Here is a 21,765-nt window from a genome sequence, read left to right on the forward strand (position 1 = left end):
GCTCGCAACAGTTTCTATTGCTTTTGATTTGCATTTGCAGCAACAATAATGTGCACAGAATGTGCTTTTATGCAAATAGAAGATGTGCTAGTTGAAGCATAACTGTTTTAAACTTTAGATGTTTATTTGAAGACCCTATTTTCATAGTAGGCTAATATTATTTTAATCAATCATACTGCCATTTATTATGTTTTTTGTTGTGAATTGGATTAAGGGCTTTTCCGTAACGTGCAGTCTTTTTTTGGTTTCAGGAGAACTAACCAAACCAGTTGGTGTTGAAATGTCATTTTTAGCCATTCTGCCAGGCTGGCTCGGTGGTGCCTGCTTTGTGTACCTCTATTGTGGGTAGGATTACTCTAACACGCTGCCTGCTCATGTATCGATAAGCCACCTTTTGACAGCAGAAATCCAGTTTTTCTGTTACCTTCATTGGAGACTGCTGACGTCAGCACAATTTTCATTGACAGCTCAACCTGAAACACTGTCAATGTAAACAAAATGCTTACTCAGGAATTTCTACAGCCTGAATCAAAGGAAATGTTGATCTAGATAGAAACTATTTGCTTTGATGCACTGTCAAACTGTCAAACGTTTTAAACCCAGGCCTGAACTCAAAATACCCAAAAAATCTAAAGACTTCATCTTCTGAAGACTGAACTTTTGAAAATATGTGTTTGTTAGTGAGGAAAGCTTTCACAAAGACTTTAAAACATTCACTGACTAAATGTTAAATGTTCTCCCGTTTGAAGCCAAGATGCTTTTATCCAAAGCGACTTTAAATGAATGTAAATCTTACTAGACTGTCAACTCATTAAATTGTTTTTGAGGAACTTTGTTTAAAAAAACAACAGGTTGTTTGAGGGAACTTTGATGACTCTTGCCATTTTAAGGGATAAAGGCAGTAATATTGAAAAAAGATGTCAGAATAAAGACCACTAATCACGGCTCTCTTAAATTTACAACAATGTAATTGGTCACAATGACAAAAACGAACGAAATTATTCATTTTTGTAAAGCTGTATTAAGATATACAGTAATTAAGCTATAGTGCCATCTTGTGGTGACAAAACTGTGGCATGCTTTCAGCCAGAAAAGATCGCTGATTTAACTTTTAGTAACAATAGAATAGCAGAATCTATACCTATTTCCATACAATTATATCTAGCATTTTAACAAACATTTTGACATTTGCTATAAAAAATTATGTTCAACAGAAAAGATGAGTCATGAAAATTATAATACCATCTATAACAATATTAAGTCTACAAAAGCACAACAGAGAATGCAGCGTTTGTTTAGAGACAGTTTATTAGAAATATGTAGACAAAAACCTCACTGCGTTAAACAAACTGAAATTCATAAACCTGAAAAGACAGGTCACAACATTGTTTTAATCTTTTAGTCGCACCTGCATTTCTATTTAGAGTGCAAACACAAATTGGTCATCTGTTGATAAGTAACCCTTTTGTTCAGTACAGGAGTGAGGTGTATGCTTTTTAATCACTTTTGACATATGGAAGAAACAAGTGTACAAATGCCTGCTACACATCCACAAATACTAATTGCCATCCTGAAATAACTTTGTTAAGCAGCGTGTACAGTCAGAACCATGTACTTTGAACATGTTGGATTGATACAAACCTATGTCAAGGTCAAAACCGCAGTTAAAAACACACAAAACAAGTTTACAGAAGAAACAGTGCAAGGGCTTTGAATACGCTCATTTCAAATGCAGCACATGTTTTGGATGGCATTTGGGGATAATTGAGAAGCATGTGCCTTAACACAATGCTTGCTTCATTCAAATGTAAGGAAATCTGAGCCTCCACACACGCGCACAAGCGCAAACACACACAACACAACAGAATTAAATAAAATGTACAATTTGACAGGAGGTCATGTAAGCAGAATGCGTCAAAAGGATAATTCACGCCCTTTCTCCATTACTACGAGTTATAATGTATGCGTAATAGGATGCAATAACGCCACTGACACCGAGGAAAGAGCTCAAGACTGTAATAGCCATTGTTGAAAAACTGAGCATTCACGGTTTCCACAATATATGATGGAGAGCTCATAATTGTCCATGCAGAACAGAAAAGATTGTATATTGTCGAGGGGTTGAGGTTGCCATCAACACAACAGTAAAAATGCATCCCTTGTCTGCAAAGAGATGATTCCGTTTTTAAATGGCTACCAACTTAAACCTAGTCTCTCTTCGTTTAACTCAAGTTAAATTCTTGCCTTCCTCTGTATGATGGTTTTCTGTTCCTTCACTCGAGGTCTGGCATTTCTGAAAAAAAAAATGTGTTGATAGATTTCAACTTTTAAAGAATATCATGTATAACATAACAGCAATATTTTTTTTCTGAACACACATTAGCTCAAAGCATGCAAATCATCAACCAAATCTTATCAGAAAAGTAACAATCTTTGAGGAAAACTTACTTTCATCATCACTATCTGCAGACTCTTCCTGGAATTTGATATACAAACAGGTCAGCCACGACAAGTTTTAGAGTACATAAACATATTTACATAGAATTAATTAATATTTGATTTTCAAAGTTTAGAGATATTATGGAAGGCATTTTTCTCTCACATCCTCTGCACCACCCACATCTGGTAAGTCATCTTCCCCTCCCATGTTGTTCATCATCTTTAAGAAAAAAGAAACAAGCACACACACAAAAGAATTAATATGACTCATTTGTGTTTTATAGTGGTCAAAGAACCTCAAAATGTCATGCACCTCTGAAAAGCGGTCAAAACTCGACAATTCTTCGTCTGAATCATCTTCCCAGTCTTTCCAGTTATTGAAGTCCACACTGAGCCAGTTAAGCTGCACAAAGAACATAAAAAGAACAATTGTGTTATCTTTTCCAAAGTTACATTTTGGGGCTTTTAATGCCTTTATTTGACAGGAGGACAGTAGAGATTTTGACAGGAAAGAGCAGGGTGAAGTGATGGCTGCGGGATAGGCACAGGACCTCAAGCCAGAATTCGAAATCAGGTCGAACTCGGCTCAGACTAACACAAGTGTTTTTAATATAAAATGAACTTCGCATTTTAATAATTTAATTGAGTAATAAAAATAAAGTAATACAACTCTACCTTTGTTTTCTCTTTTGTTAACCTTGGCCAAGCTTTGCCAGTTTCTGCTTTTCTTAGACAGCAAAACACAGACCTGTCTGTGCGTTTGTGTTTAGACCCCTGCGCAATAAAAAAAACACACAATACCATGCTATACTCAACTAGAATCATAAACCATGAGTCAGTTGTATAAAGTGAATCACTTACATTTGGGTCAATGGATTCAAATAGTTCTACTTGATTATGGTGTTCCATGTTGTCTGTTCCACCAACACAACTAAAACACAACAACCCCGGATATTACATTACAATATACAATGAACCACTATTCATTTTACACTATGAAGGCAGCCAATCAGTTAATACAATACAGCTAAATAAAGATACGTAAATGTAAAGATGTAAATAAGTTATTGGTAGTATTCCAAATAATTATGTTACGATGTCAATGTGGCAGAGTATAAAAACATAGAATAAACACATACCTGAAATCAAGCTTTGTTTTGTCAAATTTGACTTGGACGTCTTTACTGTCTTCTATACAGAATTCAATGAAGACCGCCTCTCGTCTGTCATACCACTTGCCAGTTGCTGGTTGCCTGTATACAGAATTAGACAAATACGGATTAAGTATGCCGAAAATAAGGCCACACGACAGCCATGTGACAATCAAATAAAGTCCTCCACAGGACATATCCCAAAGAAACCACTTAAGTATATTTGTCAGGTGCACAAAGAACCCAGACTTTGGTGGCACATCTAACACAAGCTACTTTTTATTCTACATGCAATTCTTTCAAAGATTCATAGAAAGTAAGAAGAGGAAGAGGTGAGTGACTTCTACTGTTACTAATGTAATATGCCCTTACTCATTTTGACGTGCCATTGCGCATAATTCATTCCAACTATATTTGTAGCAAATCACACTAAAAGCCGATGGTCTGTTGAGGACGGAGCCAGAGCAACAATTTACGTTCCTCTGGCAACCACTAGCCAGGTTTGCATTACTGTGCAAATTGAAATAGTGCATTGAAAATACACCCAATGGAAACACGTCAATCTCGCAAAAACCCCCATGTATTTGCAAAAAAGTTCTCATGTTCGCATAAGGATTTTTTCCAGGCAACATGATAAAGGCAAAACTCCAAGGGAAACACTTTATGGCGTATTTACAAGTCAAGTGACCATTCGCGGTATGTTTTTGGGAGAACATTTGGAAAGATGGATGTATGGAATTAATTCACATTAAATAATATCTTATATGATGGCCCTAATGTAGGAAAACGAGGGAGTTCCGTATGGAGATTTATTAGGAACAGTGAGGTAACGTGAAAATATATAAGGAAATATATTCATTTATCCTCACGATTTCATCACAGTAGGTGGCTCTATGAACTAAAGTCGAATTGCAACCTGCCATAAAATGTACAAAGTACGACAAGAATGAGTTAAAGGGATACTCCACCCAAAAATAAATCCTGTCATGAATGAAAAGGTGGTCATGTTCTTTCTCGCCCTCTAGTTGTAGCAGACAATGTATTTGTTCGGTTAAACACAAATAGAGATATTGTGGAATAATGTTAGCAACCAACAGTTCTGAAGCACCATTGACTGCCATAGTAGGAAAACATATTTTGTAATGTTTTGGTTCTGCTGAACACCAAATATATTTTGAGATATGTTGGAAAACAAACAGTTCTGGGGCACTTTTGACTACCATTTAAAATGTTCCTACTATGTCAGTCAATGGTGCTTCAGAACTGTTGGTTGCTAACATTATTACAAAATATCTCTATTTGTGTTCAATGTTTGAAACAACTAGAGGGTGAGTAATTCCTACCAGAATGTTTGGGTGGAGTATCCCTTTAAAGCGAGAAGAATCAAAATACACTTTAATTGCATAACATCATTTAATGGAAAAACAGTCACCCCGCGATATTGTTTTAATCGCCATTTAGAAAACCTCGCTTACATTTTGCGGAAATCTATAATGGTAATCTGGCTACTGTTTGTAGCGATGGGCAGGATGACGTCACGCACACTACCACCTAGCGGGAAACAACATTAACACAACGTGTACACAACCTAAATCTACCCCTGGGCTTCACAAAGTCATTGAGAATGCTAATGCAAAGTGGCTAACGGAGGATTGTTGTGGTGTCATTTTAAAATATGTAGTGTCGACAGCTGTGGACGAACCATCCATTCGACGTACAGCAAGCCATTACTACTAAAACGTGTTGCTCCCTGGGACTGTTGTTGTGTTACACACCCACACACACAACAGGTAAAAATCCATCAACAACTGATCATCAAATTTAACTGGATCCTGATATAGTTATATTGTACACTGCGATCTAAAATAAATACATGCAAGTTATTACAACAAAATACTAACTAGGATATACATATACGTTTAGCTCTCTATAGCCTGCTTTCGGCCGTCGAAAGGTAATGAAAGGATGGACTAATGAAAAATATGTTTTGTTCACTCAACAGTTTTAACTCGTTCAAATAAAAAATGTATATTCATACATCAATTCAGCCTTCACCATTATTGCAACTAGCTAGCCTTGGTGAATTAAAGCTTAAACCAAATTGCGTCAATTGTCAGTATATTTAACAGTAATGCAAAATAGCGCCTAAACGAAGAGCAGTAATCATGCATGAGTCAAATGAAGTGGAGCTCTGATGTTAGCTGGGCTCTAACTAAAGGCCTGTGTATCTACTGCTAACGTTAGCCAGGCTCTGCTATGAGAACAATGTGCACCATCACCACCGCTCTGGACGATAAGCGGTTTCTCCCATGCAATTCGATACAGTGTTTTCAAGAATACTCTGTTTTTTAATGTCTAAAATGAACGATTCAAGCGAGAAATACTGATGTACAAGGCCACCAACACATTTGCTAACAAGTTAGTTCATCATGCAGTCCAACTTACATGTTAATATCTTTCCGTTTGCCCCAAAAACTACGTCGTCCCTTGCGCCTTCTCGCCTCAGGTAGCGTACTGAATCTATGCTATAAGTTTAACGCGAATGCATAAAGAAGGAAGCTAGCAGCTTAACGAACTGTCAACCTGTACGAGACTCCGCGCGTGCCTGAGTTCTACTCACTGGCACGCGGTGACGGACGTTTCTAGCGACTTCTGCTACGCGCTCTGCGCCATGCGCGCACCCTGAGCAAATGCGTCTCCATGGTAACGTAGGGTATCGCGCCGTCTCAATGGTACGAGACGACAGCTGATGCGGGACTGTAGAATTAACTGTGGTGAAATGTTTTTCTTATTTATAAAAACAGTACAAACGTGGACAATATGGGAATAAATAAACGAGGAAATAAAGGACAGTCATAAATAATAAAATGACAAGCTACATACAAATAGGAATTCAAGTACAAAGGTCAAACAATAAAGCCACACGACGATTGATGACGTTGTATAAAACAGCGCCACGCTCGCATTTATTTTCTAATCCCCCAAAACTACATAACCATTAATCACGTGATATTAAAAGATGGCCACACGGGGGATATGTTATTCATTGAATATTTTAATCCCAATTACACTGGAATGGGTTTCAAATAAGTGCTCCCCTTTAAAAAGCTCCAAGACGATTGATTGCGTTTTTAGAGCGCCACGCAGCGGTCACATCCTTTAATCTCTAATCCGCCTCAAACCAACTGTCTACACAGTGACGAACTTCCTGCCCACATGATCTTGTATTCACAGGTTTTTTTCGTTATAATAACTACAAAAGGAACCGTGTGACAACGGAATTCGACGTACGGACGATGACTTTGTGTCACAAGGGTGTTAAAAAGAAGACATTTTCGTCGTGACAGTCAACGATGCTCTTTGTATTTACGTTGGCTTCCTTTGGCCAAGGACGGCGAACTGGAACATCACAAAGAGAATGAGCTAGCGTATCGTAAAACATTCAGGAGAGGCGTTATCTGAACTCGAGTAGGATATCCCAAGTATACATTCGCGTTTCACAAGAATTGTCATCGCTTTTAAGGCAAATTCAATGCAGCGGTCGTCTGTCGACTTCTTCGAGTGGACGGCATTCTCCGGTTGCAGTAGGTTCCCTATACCTTCATCTCTTCCGGCAAAGTCACCACAGAAGGTGAATATACGACTACACGAACACAATAGGCTTTATGACAGCGTTTTTCTATTCTTCTTATGTTTGAACTATTTTAGTGCTTGCGCCAAAGCAAGTGGTATTCTGTTATGTGTGTGTTTGTCAGGTTGCTCTGCAAAATAATACACAATATTGATTTAACTTATATTTATATTTTCTAAACAGGGAAACGGGCCGTTACTGCAGTTAAGAGGAATTTATGGGATCACAAGGTATTCGTTTTAATAAATATAATTGTTGCATGCACCAAGTGAAATGTCTGAGCTGGAGCAGATAGTGGAGCATATACTGTAAGGATTCTTTGTTTATACAGTTAACACCTCTGCAGATTCTCGCGACCGCCTGTTGGTGTTGAACCAGTTGACATATATTCAGCATAGTTTATTCATAGGGCACTTATCTACAGGGAGAGGGTTAATACTAACATACATTTTAATATTAAACGATTACTGAAGATGAATATATATTTTATAAAAGATGAGAAGGAATATTGTAGATGTCGAGACCTAACAGAATGTCTAACTGAATGTCTTCTGCAGCATGTCTTGTCAGGCATGAAGTACTGTGAAGTCATCAAGCTTGACTCATCACACCTATTAATCATCAAATGTTTGTCGTTACAAGACAATCTGCGAATTTATCACAAGCTGATGTTTATCTTGGGAAAACATAAAAGGGTAAATGTTTTACATATGAATAGTGTTTAACATATAGTTGATCATAAACCATTTTACACAGAAAGTTTTGACTTGTAGAGATTCTACAAGGAGTATTAAAGAGACTGTAAAACAGCTAAAAATCCTAAATGTTGACTACTAAAACATATACACATATATATTTAGGTATATATGTGCATATTTATAGGTGTGGTAGGAGTTTAAAGTGGTGTCCAACTTTGAAACAGTGAAGTCATATATTCAAATATATTAAATATTTGTTAAAAATGTTTGTGTATTACTAGTTGTTTTGAACAAAAAAACCTAAGCTGCAAAATGTATGAATCTTTTTTGGATTAACAATAAACTCATAAAACTTTAATCAATGTGTGCTTTTCTCTTATTGAGTTTTATTTATTACCTGAATTTTTTTTCGCCAAACAATTTTCGAAAAAAAATAGATAACCATATTGTGTACTCCATTTTGTAACATTCTCATATTTTGATGGTTCATTTTTGATGAAATCCAATTTGAGGGGGCATTAAAACAAATATTTTACTAATATTCCTGCAGGACATCACTTTTGGCCGCTACCGATGATATAGTTTAAAATAACATATATCTTTAGATATATAAAAAGCAAACAACTAGAAAAGACTTAAAAAACTAAATATTATAACATTTGCTCATACTGTATTTTATTTGTAATACATTTCACAACTGATGTGCAAACTGATCTCTTTCTCCCAGTTTCATCTGATGAGATGAGCGTGCGAGCGGGGCAGGGCAGTGACGAGGTGCTGGTGTCGCAGGCGGTGTGGGATTACCTTGCAGCCGCTGGACGGCCCTGGTTGGTTGACTTTGAGGACAAGCAGGGACTACGCGCAGACATCATCCGACGTGGGGAGCGCGGCGGCTGCTGCGCCGTGCGGCTCACCCCAGTGGAGGGCAGCAGCAGGACCAAAACTGGGCCGACAGAAGGGCCAGTTTCTCCCCTTACGCGAAAAGCTTTTATAGACTTATGCCGCTGTGCCCGAAAAGAGATGACCAAACAAGAGGCAGCTCCTAAAAGGAAACGTTCTCTGTTACCTTGTGTGACGGCAATGGAACCCAACGGGGAGGGGAGCTTGCTGCCTCCACCCCCACCCCAACCACGTCGCTCTCAGAGACAGCAGCAGAAGTACAAAAAAAATGCATGTGATGTGGACAACTGCACGGTTTTACCCATGCAACATGAAGCCATGGCAAGAACCGGGCTGGAATCAAGTGTCAGTCAGTTAAACGAAGAAGAAAGCACTATTTGCTCCATCTGCATGGGGGAGATAGCAGAAAAGACAACTCTAGACAAATGCGGCCACACGTTCTGCCGGTCTTGCTTAGAACAGGCGTTTCAGGTAAAGAAGGCGTGTCCCGTGTGCAGACTCGTGTACGGTCAGCTCATCGGTAACCAACCAGCCAATGGGAGCATGATGGTGGAAAGAGACCCAGACCTGGAGTTGCCTGGACATGAAGGTTACGGCTGTATATGCATAATTTACACCTTCCCTCCAGGTTTCCAAGCGGTAAGTTCTGCTTACAGCCCAATTAGAAGAGCAGTGTGTCTTGCATGTCTTTGCACTTCGACAGAGATCGTAGATCACATTTCATTATCTAGCACATAAAAGTCTCACACAATTTTCGGTGATATAAATAGCTTATGTTAACCATCATATTTTCAAATGGTTTCAGCAAGAGCATCCAAACCCCGGGGTGAGGTACCCAGGCACAGATCGCGTGGCATACCTGCCTGACAGTCCCGAGGGAAACCGTGTTTTACACATGCTGCGTCGGGCATTTGAACAGCGCCTTCTCTTTACCATAGGCACCTCCATGACCACTGGCATGAATAATGTTATTACTTGGAATGATATTCATCACAAGACCTCAATATGGGGTGGACCACGATGGTATGCACTTTTATAGGCCTGATAATATGAATAATATTTCTCTGAGATTAAATAAATGTACTGTTACACTTTTAAAGATATGTTTTTTGCCAACCTTGATTTCATACATTATTATGGCCTTTTTTCAGCTTTGGTTATCCAGATCCTACATATCTTGTGCGGGTGACAGAGGAACTACAAGAGAAAGGAATAACCCCCGATTGACCATTTCTTCGTAGCATCTAAGACCTTTCTAAAAGATGGCAAATGTGTGCACCTGACCACAGTCTCATCACAAACTCACTGTGTCAGACCAAGCCACAGTCATCTGCTGCACATTGGTTCAGGACGCTGTCACAATGTTTAAACGTTTTTGTTTTAAGTCTTTGTTTAGCTTCGTTGCTCGGTTTACATGAGTGAAAGCAGTGTGTTTCCATACACTTTTTTCTTTGGCACAAACTGGGCTGCACTTTACCGAAACAGATGTTAAAATGGTACTCAGCTGAGTTAAAGGTACCCATTGACTGCTAAAATGTGAATGTCGAGAGGTGTACAGAGGTTTCCTTATCTGCAGTACAACTTTCCTTTTCCCTCTGTCAGGTAACAACCAATGACTAGGCTGCTGGCCTCTGTCTTTCTCTGGTTCTTCCATCCACATTATGCTTAATGGCCTTGTCAAATTATGGTAACATCTGGATGAGGAGAAATGGCATAGCACAGCTAAATGTGTACTGCTGGGACAATCCCATACAACCTTTTTTTCCAGTAATCTGCACTAAGAGGCACTTTGCAGCATAGGTAATCTTCGTATGGTGAGAATTTAAAGTGGATTCTGCCTGATCTTCCAGAGTGGTTTTTGCAGGCCTTTCTAATTATAAGGTCCCTGTGATGCTTTGATTTCAGTCCTAATTTTGATCCTTTAACATCCATTTTCCTTCATCCTTCAGGAAATGTTGTGGTTATTCGTTTAACGTCGGGTGCATGAGAAAAGTGTGTTCTTGCTTGCTGTTTGTTGGATTCAATTTTCCCTTATTTAGATTTTTTGTGTTATTTACAGGTTTGTGAGTCTTCACGTTGTTGTCAAAACTTCTGCCACTTTTATAAAATGATGTCAAATAAAAGGGCGCGTAAACCACTTAAACCAAACTAAATAGCATAATAGCTTAAATCATTGTAACCGTTTGGGTTTTTGCCTCAGACTTCCAGAAAAACCTGGCATTAGGTTTATTTTGAAGAATTAGCAGCTTTATCCATGCAAAGTTTACTATAGAAAACAATGAAATAACAAAGCAAATGGGTGAATCTCAGAAGAAAGTCAAGGTCACATTTAACCAAGACTATAAGTGATTCTATGATATTATAGTTATGAGAACTGGAGGAGAAAGGTGTGCTTACAGGCCATTCCAAATTACACTGAATGCAAAAAATCAATATCTAAATTTTATACACAATATCATTAATTTTTCCTTTTAGCTTTCTTTTGATCTTGTTGTGAAGTAGGCCCCGTGTGTTCTTGACAGATTTTGTGAGATTCACCTAAATGTACAACATTTATGCTTCCTATCTTTCATGAAGCAAATTATCAGATTATTTCTCATTAAAATGTTATTGTGCCTTCTACTTAAGGTCACAGCCTGTTATTATTAGTAGTACTCTTTACTCACTCGTATTTTATTTTCTAAATTGTTCTTATAAATCTGCATTACATTATTTCAGCTTTAAACTAAATCCATCATACTGTAGAGCTGGATTATCAACCTTACAATTGTTTTACACAAACCAAAACATATTTACTTTATGTTAAAAAGGCTTTTGTATTGTCTTTGGTTGTTTTTATTTTATAGTATCATTAAATTAAAAGAGTATCATATTTGAGTTTTCTTCACCCCACCGTTTATTTTAAGAAGGACCAATTCAGTCGTAGGACTAAAATGTTACTGTCATGCAAAATTCTATGCACTTCCAAATCAGATTTATAAAATAGACCTCTTAAGATGACTGATTGTTCAAAGTTAATAATTTGCCTTTCTAATTGATTTGTATTACATAATTGAATTTTATGCTAAAATTAAAATGTGCTTTACATTTTCATACTTGAATAAAGGGGTTCTGTTCTGTTACATTGAATTCTGTTGTTTTTATTTTGTGCACGTGACCTTCACCTGGATGTTGTTTTCTGAATCTATGGTGGAGATTATTTTTTGCAAATGATCTGCCCCAAAATAAATCATCATGTTTTAATAATAGCATTGCGTAGATAAGCACAATAACACCACATTAGCGTACATAAAGGGTCAGTCTTATAACAGATCATTTTGTATCTCACTCATTTTCGTTTATAAATTATGTGTTTATGGTTTACACGTTCAACAGCTTCAAAAGGTCGTACAATTGCAGGTTCAGAAAACCGAAAAAGTCCAACAGAGGGCGCTAGTACTTCACTGCCTCTATCCTTCATGTCACAAGTTCACCTGTCTGCCAAAATTGTATAAACCTTTATTTTCAATGTAAGGTGTAAACGGATACAATGGTCAACCAGGTTGTCGTGTCATCTTTAAAGGATCGTCTCGTTCCGAAGATTTGAGCTGTCTTTTGGAGAAGATATCTTCACTGTTAGGTAGGCTGCTGCTGCATGTATACACACGCAAGATTTGCCAGGCTAGTAAAGTTTTCAAACAAAGCCTCGTTTCCACCACATCCTTACGAAAATTCACCATAGCTTAAATATATAATAGCCACACTTTCGTTGATTTATGTGTAGCAAAGACCAAAACAGACCAGTATACACGAAGACCACGTAAAGACATAGGCTTCTTCTCCCAAAAATTTAATATTTCTGTCATCGTACTCGCCTTCGAGTTGTTCCACACCTGTACCTATACATTTCTTTGCTCTGATGAACACAGAGAAAGATAGCTTATAACCAAGCATATTTTGGTTCCACAACAGCAAACATTTATACTTTAATAAACATATTATATTGATTTGGGATTATTGTGTGTTACTCTTTTGCTTTTTTTATACCACAGATTTGGTTGCATATCTCCCCAGGCATCACAAGAGAGTACGACTCCATAAATCTGAGTTATGTGCTATGAATGAAAAAGTATTAGACATCAGCCCCTGTGGTCCTTCTCTAAGGTAGGAATAGACCGTCTTAGTTATTGGCTTTGAGTAAAATAAAAATAGAATGCTGATATTAGTATTGATTTTGTGTTATAGTCCTTCGGAATAAAATCATGAGTATTACTTGAAGTCTCTCTGGCCCACAAAACATCTGATACTTGAGGGTGTGTTGGCAGAAATGCCGTGACGGGTGGTGCGATGATAAAAGCATTGTGCTGTAAATTGGAAAACCCGTGTTGAGATGTAACTCAAGGCATTTCCTCTGATTATGCCAGAGTGCCCTTGAGCAATGCAGTAAATCCCCATCTGCTTTGAGGTCCACTGTGATTATTATTCATGTGCCCTGACTGACCGCTCTCTGTGTCTGGGTATTAGATAAGAGTATGGAAATAACTCCTTGACACAATTAGCCATGGGAAATTCTCTTTTGTGTTTGCTGTGCGAGATTGGTTCATATTTCTGCTTTGAATTTAAATAAAAAAGGCATATCATAATCATATATTTGTGAATAAAAAATGATTAACATAAACAACAATTACAATAAATGCAGTTACTTCAATGCCATCAAAAAAACTTTATACATTTTGGGATTTTAATGGATTTTAATTGCTAATACAAAAAGAATCTTCCAGTTCCTATTTACTAAATTATATCTCTGAGCTGGGAGGTTCAGATGGCTCAAGTGTGTGATGCCCGGATGGACCGCGAGCTTCTACAGTAGTGTGAATGTGAGTTCCAAAGCACTGAGTGCCATGCTGAAGCTTTTCTGGACATCTGCTGCTCTTCCATCTCATGGCCCGGCCCATCTGGCCCAGTCAGCCCTTCCTCTAGACAATAATTGTTCCTCATGCCAAGAACATTTTTTGACTCTGCCTAGTGTTCCCGTCCATCCTTTTGATCCTTTCCATTCTATAATTCACATTACCAGAAGAATATGTGAGGACTCTTAAAACTGAATGTTTGGAAGCTACTGTTTAGGAGGTTGTGCGTTAGCTTTGTGACCGGAAGATACTTTCAAACCGAATTTCTACTGTATGATGCCAGTCTGGGTGGGCTGATTCACAATTTCTTAGGATGTAGCTTATTATAATAACTATGATTTGTTTTTCAACACACGAAATAGCTTTTTTTCTATTGCATGCAATTTAGCAGGCAGTTAAAGTTAAAGTTTATTTAAATTGTTTTAAAAATGGTCAATATTACGTCTGCAGCAGAATTGTGTGTTCTGTGGTTGATTTTTACTCATCATGTCTATTTCCCAGGGCAATCTCTGTCATGTCATTACCATCTGCTTGCATTACGAGGGGGCAGGGAACCATTGAAATGAAGCTAAAATGCAAATGTGGAGAGGAAATTGTACAAAACATCTCTGTGACTGTATTTAAAGACAATGACTAAAATAGAGTAACAATAATGACAAAACCTAACATGTTAAACAGAAATGTAAACATTGGAGGTAAATGTGACTTCCAGTATGTTGCCATTGACATTCATTGAATCTTGGCACAAAATGATGACACATTGTGAAAGGTGAGCTGGTTGCTACATTCAGCTACCAAACTTGTCTTTGCTCCATGTCTTCTCATGGTTCTGTGCAACATTGTCCAGTGTTTTATGGGGTTTTGGCATCAACATTTATGCACCTTTTTTCACAAAGAAGCTACCTTGTGCCCCCTTCCCGCTGTGCTCTTTAATTATACAGGATCTGGACTCGGACAACCTTGGCATGCTGCTTCTCTCTGATTCTCTTTGTCTCTCTCTCTCTCTCTCTCTCTCTCTTTTACTCTAGAACCTCTCTGAAGTATATAGCTGGCATCAACAGAGTACGTGTCTTTTATTTAAGATGGTTGAAAGAGTGTTTGTTCTTTTTATGCTCTTTGATCTTGCAGACAGATCTGCTTTAAAATATCATTTAGCAGTTTGCATATTGTGCACAGATAGGAAAAAGCATGTCGTCTGAATCCGCGGGAGCATAAGTCTTGTTTTTGTCTTCTGATTTAAATCTGTGTATGGCTTTTCTCCGCCCAATTTAACAGAGGAGCCCTCACATGCTGCTGACAGATTTACAGATGGACTTCAACATTAGGGCATGAGAACAGCTCTGGCAAGGGTTGTGTTTTGGCATGGTTTCCAGAAGACAGATTGAAGGCTCTGCTCGAACTGTTATTCATTACTTAAAGTCTGTTATCACTTGCTATAGTTAAAGACATTATCATCATTCCTCTGTGTGCACAAGTGATTAAAATGAGGATCCGTAATTGCCACTTAAACATATTATTGTATAACTTTAGAGGAATGACAGTTAATAGACTGGATATCAGTGGGGTAAATGGGTCAGAGAGGTTGCATGTGGGATGAGCGAGCGGTGGTGTTACTGGAAAAGGAAACTTGAAATGAATATATAGATTTTTATTACACGGCTCTCTGGGATACTTGATCCTGAATAGTCAGTTGCGACATTTCAAGGTATGTTATTACCCCCTAGAACCTTTTTGTGTAAATGGTTCCATAAAGACCCTTTAACATCCAAATACCCTTTCTGGTTCACAAAAGGTTCATTGCGGCGAAAAAAGGTTCCTCCGATTATAAAAAGGTTCTTTAGAGAACCTTTGACTGTAATGTTCTACTGAAGATGCGATAATAGCCATGTCTATGATAATACGAGTTTCTTCCACAGACCAATTGATTCGCTTAATAAGACACCAGTTTAACGTCGAGGGGCAGGGATTACTTTTGTGCTGCATGTAGGCCTATTAGTGTTTTCGACTTTTATTCATTTGACTTTAATTTATTCAACCATCTTCATAAATATCTACTTGAAAAAGAATTTGGGGTAAACTAACGCATTACGGTATATAAAATATGATTGAAATGTTTAATTCAGTATAATGAAAAGGCACAAACCCTGGATGCTTTAACCCTGGATGTTTTAATATATGACCTATAAGCAGTGATGGATTACGGACCGGACCTACAGAAAAGTAGTTGAAGACCCCTGCTGTAGAGGATCATACAATGCTTGATTTCTAACAAAACAGAACCAAGCAGTTAGAGGAACTGCTTATGTTTTGCATGTCTAATTTTAATTTCATTGTTTATTTTATATATATATATATATTTTTGAATGGGCAGCATTCAGCTTCATTATCAGTGTTATCTGATGTCTTCAATGATAGCAAGAAAATCTGACCTTGTGTTAAATGATCAATGTCATAATTTGGTTAGTGACATAGAAGTAGCGCAAAATATTTGTCTTCAAGTTCAAAACATTTTCGGGTTTAAATCTGACACTTGTATTTGTCCAAAAACTGGCTAACAAACGGTACAGCCTTGACACAAATCGAAGCAGCAGCAAACCATCAGGAAACCAACATCAACTCCCAAATACCAAAAACATGAGTTGTTTTTGGATCAAGTGAGCAGTACAGAACATAGAGTCTCTCTGTGTTTCTTACATAAGCCCCTTAAAGCTCACTTTGTGCTTCACTTGCCATAGATCTTGTGAGTACACGCCATGTTGAAACATCCTCCAAGTGCTTGCTCAGGGAGTGTGAGCCCTAATCGCAGGCCTGTCATTGGGTTTTAACATCATCTCACTCGCCAGTTCCTCCATCCTCAGCCTAACGAAAGAGCCCGAGACCGCAATAACAGATGCAATTTTTGCGCTTTGAGTTAAGTTTGAGGAGGGTGTTAGAGAAACCTGCTTTACCTTGGTATGAATGTTTATGGTCAGATGTTTTACAAGGCTAGAATGGGTTGTAGCTTAATTGAAAGTGTTGTGACTGAAGAAACATATTTATTTTGTCATGTGACACAGTCATGTGATCCATTCGGCCTTAAACGGTCAATATAGTAGCCTCATGTAGTACCGACGTCGCTGTAGCTGCTATTCCTTATAATAGCGCTTTTTTATGCATGTGTATTTGACATTTGAAAGCATGGGTGACCTGATTGGTTTGGACAAAATGACTCATCACCTAGGATTTACATTCCTCTTTACTTACAGGACACGGCTGGTCTTTATGTCGTTGGTGGGGAAAGAATACGAGTAAACCTGACTTTTGACTTTCGCATGTTTCTGCTTGGGCTGTCGCACACAATGCGTTCAATACTGTTACATTCAGCACATCACATTGCATCGCCACCGCCGCAGCCTTTGTGTGCACTGTTGCCTAGTGATGGCATGAGGGTGAGCACAATGCGTGTGTGTGTATGCACATCTTTGCATGTTTGTGCGTCTTTGCTTGGCTTGCTCAGTATCCTCTTTGAGTTTACGCAGAGCAGGCGAGCGGATATTGTTATCATCGGAACCGATATTTAATTAGACAATTATATGAGCAGCGGTATGAATACATACACACAGAGGCTTGGTTTGCGATTACTCATCCAGAAGGGAAAGGCTCTTGACTTGCTTGACTGAATTGTGGGCAGGACATGCCATCATGTGTTTGGATGTGTCCTAGAAACACAGAAGATTTGGTGCATCTTGGAAAAAATAAATGGAAGGGAGTCTGGAAGAGCTTCAAGAATGGTAAAGAGTTGATCATGTCTGCCTTTGCCCTATACAGAGTGAGGGGGTGGACAGGGTGCTCATGGGAATATATGAGATCACAATACTGTCAGCTAGTTTCTGCGTGATTAAAAAAGAACACACACGGGTGAGATGTTGTGCTTGGATAAACAAAATTTGGTCTCTGTACAATAAGGTTTTGTTTATTAATATAAGATACCTGCATTAGTTAATATGAAGTGTGCTCTAAAAATAGTGTGGTAAGGTTAAAATATAAACAAACCTAACCATTGGTTTAAATGTTAGAATATGTATAATTAAATGGACCAAGCACTGTTTGAAACAGGCCATCTTAGTGTTTCCATATTTGAAACAACCCAGCTGATTTTTAGAATATGAAAAAAAATTTGAGCATTTATTGATGTTACTTTCTTCATTTATCATATATTTTACCATTAGTTAATACAGTGGTTCTCGTTGTAAGGCCTCGTTGTTAGGTATGTTTTGATGCTGGTTTGACCAGCTTAAACCAGCAAACCAGCATCAAAACATACCAAACCAGCATAAGCTGTTTTTTTCAATAGGGTGTGCCTCCCCCAAATAAAAGCATATGATATAAAACGTATTATTTTGTCCGACAAACAAACCAGTCCAACAAAAATGCCGTTTAGGGCTTTGGTGATTAATATGACAAAATAGCTTTTTAATTATTGTAAGAGTAAAAAGAGATATACAGTATATACCCAGCTTTAATGGACATTCACACTATACGACAACTAAGTTATAACTTTAAAAATCATTCTAAATGAAGGAGAATAGCGGAGTTCACATCACAACTATACCAATACAGATACGAGACACAATATTGTTGGAATCATTAATGTACGAATTACAGACAGGATGCGTTCGGAAAGTGGTGTTTTAAGGCGGATTATAATATTTACTGATATATAAATTTCATATCACATCTATGAGAAAGCTGGCAATATCTGCTTTGCATCAGACTTCAGAGAGCTGCATTTGCAGTGATATTTTAAAGGAAAGAGGTTTCAGGCAATGAAGTCGTAAAGCAACAGCTGTACTGTGTTTGTCGTGTTTAACAAAAATATAGATTGAGACACTGTTCAAAGTTAAATTTCACAAAGTTCACAAAGAAAAAAAACTGAATTTGCTGGGTAGGTATGTTTTGATGCTGTTCGTGCATCATGCAAGTTTCAATTAATGCAACATTTATTTTGTTATTTTATGTAAGATTTGAATTCAATATACAGTACATATAAATACAATTTTTGTTATATTGACCAATTTACTGAAAAAATTATATTTTTACCTTCTGCCGTCTTGGATTTCTTACTTAATTTACTACATTGCATTACACAGTGCATTCTGGGATTGCTTTTTCCGCAGAGGAGACATGATGATACTGAATCTTGGAATCTTTATAATTGATATGGAAGCACATGATGTCTTAAAATGTTGCCTCTATAGACAGCTCACCAGGAACATAGCATTGAGGGGTGTGTGTCTGTATTGAGATAAAGTTATATTTAGTACACCATTAATTTACACTATTTTTCAACATTCTTTATTCAACCTTTTTAGCACAGGAGCAATTCTGCGGTAGTTGCTGCCCTGTGGGTTTTTTCGTCATGCAGGGCACATGCTATCCTTGCAGCTGTGCCTGCTTTATTAGTCTGCCCAGAGCACCCAGATGCTTACGGCCCATCACAAATGAAGTGTCAAATCAAATACGTCACATTATTATTGTGTGGGAAATAGAAACAAATTCAACAACAAAATGTTGTGCCACAAACAGCAAATGACCAAACAGGGCAGGAAAGAACTGGCGTGATGAGCCTGATATGCTTCAGTGAGAGATACTATGGAATAAAAGCGATAGATGTTGATAAGCTGGCTGGGTCCTGCACTGCGGCAGAGCCTGTGAGAGTGTGTGTGAGACAGTCAGAGGGTGTAAGTGTCTGTGCTGCAGAGGCAGACAGCTCATCAGTAATCAGGAGCGATGCTGGCTTCCCCTCCTCAGGAGGTGTGTGTGTTCACACATGCTCAAACACGGATGAAACCTCTAACCCAAACAGTGATCTGCTTATTTGGATTGCGGCTCACTCGCTGTTCTGTCTGAGACACTTGAATGTGTTTCCTTTGTGCTCAGTGAGAAAGATGTTTTGAAGGATGCTGGGAGTGCTGATGCTTTTATTGAAGACCCAGGCGTCATAAAAAAGTCACTAGGGAAAGTATATCATGTCTCAAATTGCGATGCTACTTTTTAAAATAGCTATAGTAACATGAATAATAAATTAAATAATTTTCATAAACAACGATGAACAATATTGTTTTTTATTTTGCATTGTCTAATGATAACAGATATGCAGTACAACTTTTGATTTTAAAAACACATTAGTAGAAGCTGAAATTCATATAAACCAAGATAAATAAATGCAATTGTAAGATCATGTTACCTAATGCATTAAGCAATGTTAAGGAAAATGATGTGTTGTAAAGTGTTACCGGAAAACTTCCTAAAAAGCTATTTTTAGGACATTCCTAGGTCTTTCCCTGTGCCATAATGCTTGTGACCCATATCCGTTCATAGCTGAGTGAGCAATTTCTTTTCCTGTGTCTGTCCAGATGTTGGCATCATTTGGCATAATTGTGAACACATGTGATGCTTCTCCACTTACATATGTATGCTTGTTTACCATGTTTTGTGTTCGGTCACTAAAGTCACTACAGTTGAATGAGTTGAAACTGGAACGTTAGGTGTTCTTCAGTCCATGTGGTTAACATGGCATTTAACAATAACCCAGATACTTCTAGCATGCTTTTATAAGAAGTTTTGAGTGGATCGAGAAAACGGCAGGTGTTCATGAGATCACGTCGACCTAGTAAATGTACTGATATAAGGCAGGAGGTCAGTGCTTTCAGCACAGCAAAGGCATGACGTCTGCTTTTTATGGTAATAGAGTATGGCAGGGATGACGTGTTTTTGTAAACCAACCCAGAAGTTGCACTGGTTCGACCGAAGGCCTGTGGGTTTTTCCTCTGGACAATTGGAAGATCGCAAACAATGAGCTCTGTGGTTTACAAAGGTTTATGATGATAACATGTTTTGTCACTCATAATAATATTTGCTATTTTTGAAGCCTAGTCGTCAAGATGCTTTTAACAGAATACACTAAGATCGATCGATATCAGCCTCACCACCATCAAGCCTCCGACAACTTTTTCAGACTTTATTTAAAAGGTGTTCCCTGGTAAGTATTATTACGCGAACAAATCTCCTTGTTTTTAGAGATTTGTGCCCATCCTGAATTATTTGTGAGATTTATATGCTTGATAGTCGCTTTTAGCAACTTGTAAGCAACCAACGTTTTTAAGACACGATAAAGCTTTAAAAATCACGAGCGGGTAATGACTGGTGTGTTTTATGTCATAGAACGAAACGTGAAAATATTTAAAGGTTCACAAACTGTATTTTAGTCATTTAACCAAAAAACACATTAAAAAAACATTGACTGTGGGACTATGGAACCGGACGTGCTAAAATGCAAACAGGCTTCCGGGTTTTGCATACAAAAGAACGTCATCTCTGCGTTACTCTATAAGGGGCCAGTTTGGTTGCACACATTGCTCGACATAAATTATTTCATTTTAGATTGCAAATAATAATTGAGTCTTTAAAACAGAAATGCATTTTTTTTTAGATACAAATGTTTTTTCTTGATTCAGTTTTATTGCAGGTCTCCAAAATCAAGCCTGAATTGTGTTAATTCGCTTCTGAAGTAAATGCATTTTGTTTAACCCCATTAAGATATTCCTACATGAAATTAAGTAAAAAATAATCAGAAATTATAGTGAAACGTCTGTAAATATCCCACTGGTAAACAAATATTCCACACCCCACCAGCAGTTTTTTAATCGAATGTTCTACTTTGTTAGAGAAGCCTTAAGAGATTTTGTTTACCATGTTTGATAATGATAACCCAGTTATACATGTGCCAGATAAGTAACACTTCTTTGTCTTGCAAGTAATGCAAGTGCAGCATGCCGAATTCTCCTGGCTGCTGGGTCGGGGTCTCCACCTCAGCCACATGTCTCCTGGCAGCGTTCTTCCATTGGACAGTGTAACAGCTTGTGTCTCATACCCCTCCCAGATGTTGTGTCTTGAGACAGATGTGCACCACAGCTTCTTAACCAAAGAATCTATTCGTCTGTGAATAAGTATGGAGATATCTTGTTGGCATGTTCTTTTCTTTCATCGCCCGGTATGTGACAGCCTACTTGGCATGC

General features: G+C 37.9%; 2 protein-coding genes across 5 annotated transcripts; one reads left to right on the plus strand and one right to left on the minus strand.

Annotated features, from left to right (window-relative positions):
- Positions 1 to 1,293: 1,293 nt before the first annotated feature.
- On the minus strand, positions 1,294 to 6,272 carry ptges3a (prostaglandin E synthase 3a (cytosolic)). 3 transcript variants are annotated; one of them, XM_079478564.1, is made up of 9 exons: positions 6,036 to 6,272; positions 3,579 to 3,692; positions 3,301 to 3,370; positions 3,115 to 3,213; positions 2,753 to 2,842; positions 2,603 to 2,659; positions 2,449 to 2,476; positions 2,245 to 2,293; positions 1,294 to 2,163 (listed from the first exon to the last, which is right to left on the minus strand). In XM_079478564.1, coding segments are annotated over exons 1-8 (480 nt in total). In that variant the 5' UTR covers positions 6,038 to 6,272; the 3' UTR covers positions 1,294 to 2,163; positions 2,245 to 2,273. The 3 variants fall into 3 exon arrangements, with proteins under 3 accessions (XP_079334690.1, XP_079334689.1, XP_079334688.1); XM_079478563.1 differs by having other exon boundaries at positions 1,296 to 2,293; XM_079478562.1 differs by having other exon boundaries at positions 1,298 to 2,293; positions 2,603 to 2,842.
- A 432-nt stretch (positions 6,273 to 6,704) lies between these two features.
- On the plus strand, positions 6,705 to 11,946 carry dtx3 (deltex E3 ubiquitin ligase 3). 2 transcript variants are annotated; one of them, XM_079478566.1, is made up of 6 exons: positions 6,778 to 7,221; positions 7,405 to 7,451; positions 7,864 to 7,916; positions 8,647 to 9,458; positions 9,625 to 9,842; positions 9,971 to 11,946. In XM_079478566.1, the coding sequence occupies exons 4-6, from the start codon at positions 8,661 to 8,663 to the stop codon at positions 10,044 to 10,046; spliced, it is 1,092 nt and encodes a 363-aa protein (XP_079334692.1). In that variant the 5' UTR covers positions 6,778 to 7,221; positions 7,405 to 7,451; positions 7,864 to 7,916; positions 8,647 to 8,660; the 3' UTR covers positions 10,047 to 11,946. The 2 variants fall into 2 exon arrangements, with proteins under 2 accessions (XP_079334691.1, XP_079334692.1); XM_079478565.1 differs by lacking the exon at positions 7,864 to 7,916 and having other exon boundaries at positions 6,705 to 7,221.
- The last annotated feature ends 9,819 nt before the right edge of the window (positions 11,947 to 21,765 follow it).

Source organism: Barbatula barbatula (assembly GCF_947034865.1).
Source record: "Barbatula barbatula genome assembly, chromosome: 17".
Taxonomy (NCBI): domain Eukaryota; kingdom Metazoa; phylum Chordata; class Actinopteri; order Cypriniformes; family Nemacheilidae; genus Barbatula; species Barbatula barbatula.

Bases quoted from the DNA above. Each gene is read 5' to 3' on its own strand.
- ptges3a (XM_079478562.1), bottom strand. The intron at 2,477-2,602 runs GTGAGAGAAAAA...ATCAAATTCCAG, and splicing joins ATGTGGGTGGTGCAGAGGAT to GAAGAGTCTGCAGATAGTGA. The intron at 2,294-2,448 runs GTAAGTTTTCCT...TTTTTTTTTCAG, and splicing joins TGCAGATAGTGATGATGAAA to AAATGCCAGACCTCGAGTGA.
- dtx3 (XM_079478565.1), top strand. The intron at 9,459-9,624 runs GTAAGTTCTGCT...AAATGGTTTCAG, and splicing joins TCCCTCCAGGTTTCCAAGCG to CAAGAGCATCCAAACCCCGG. The intron at 9,843-9,970 runs GTATGCACTTTT...GCCTTTTTTCAG, and splicing joins ATATGGGGTGGACCACGATG to CTTTGGTTATCCAGATCCTA.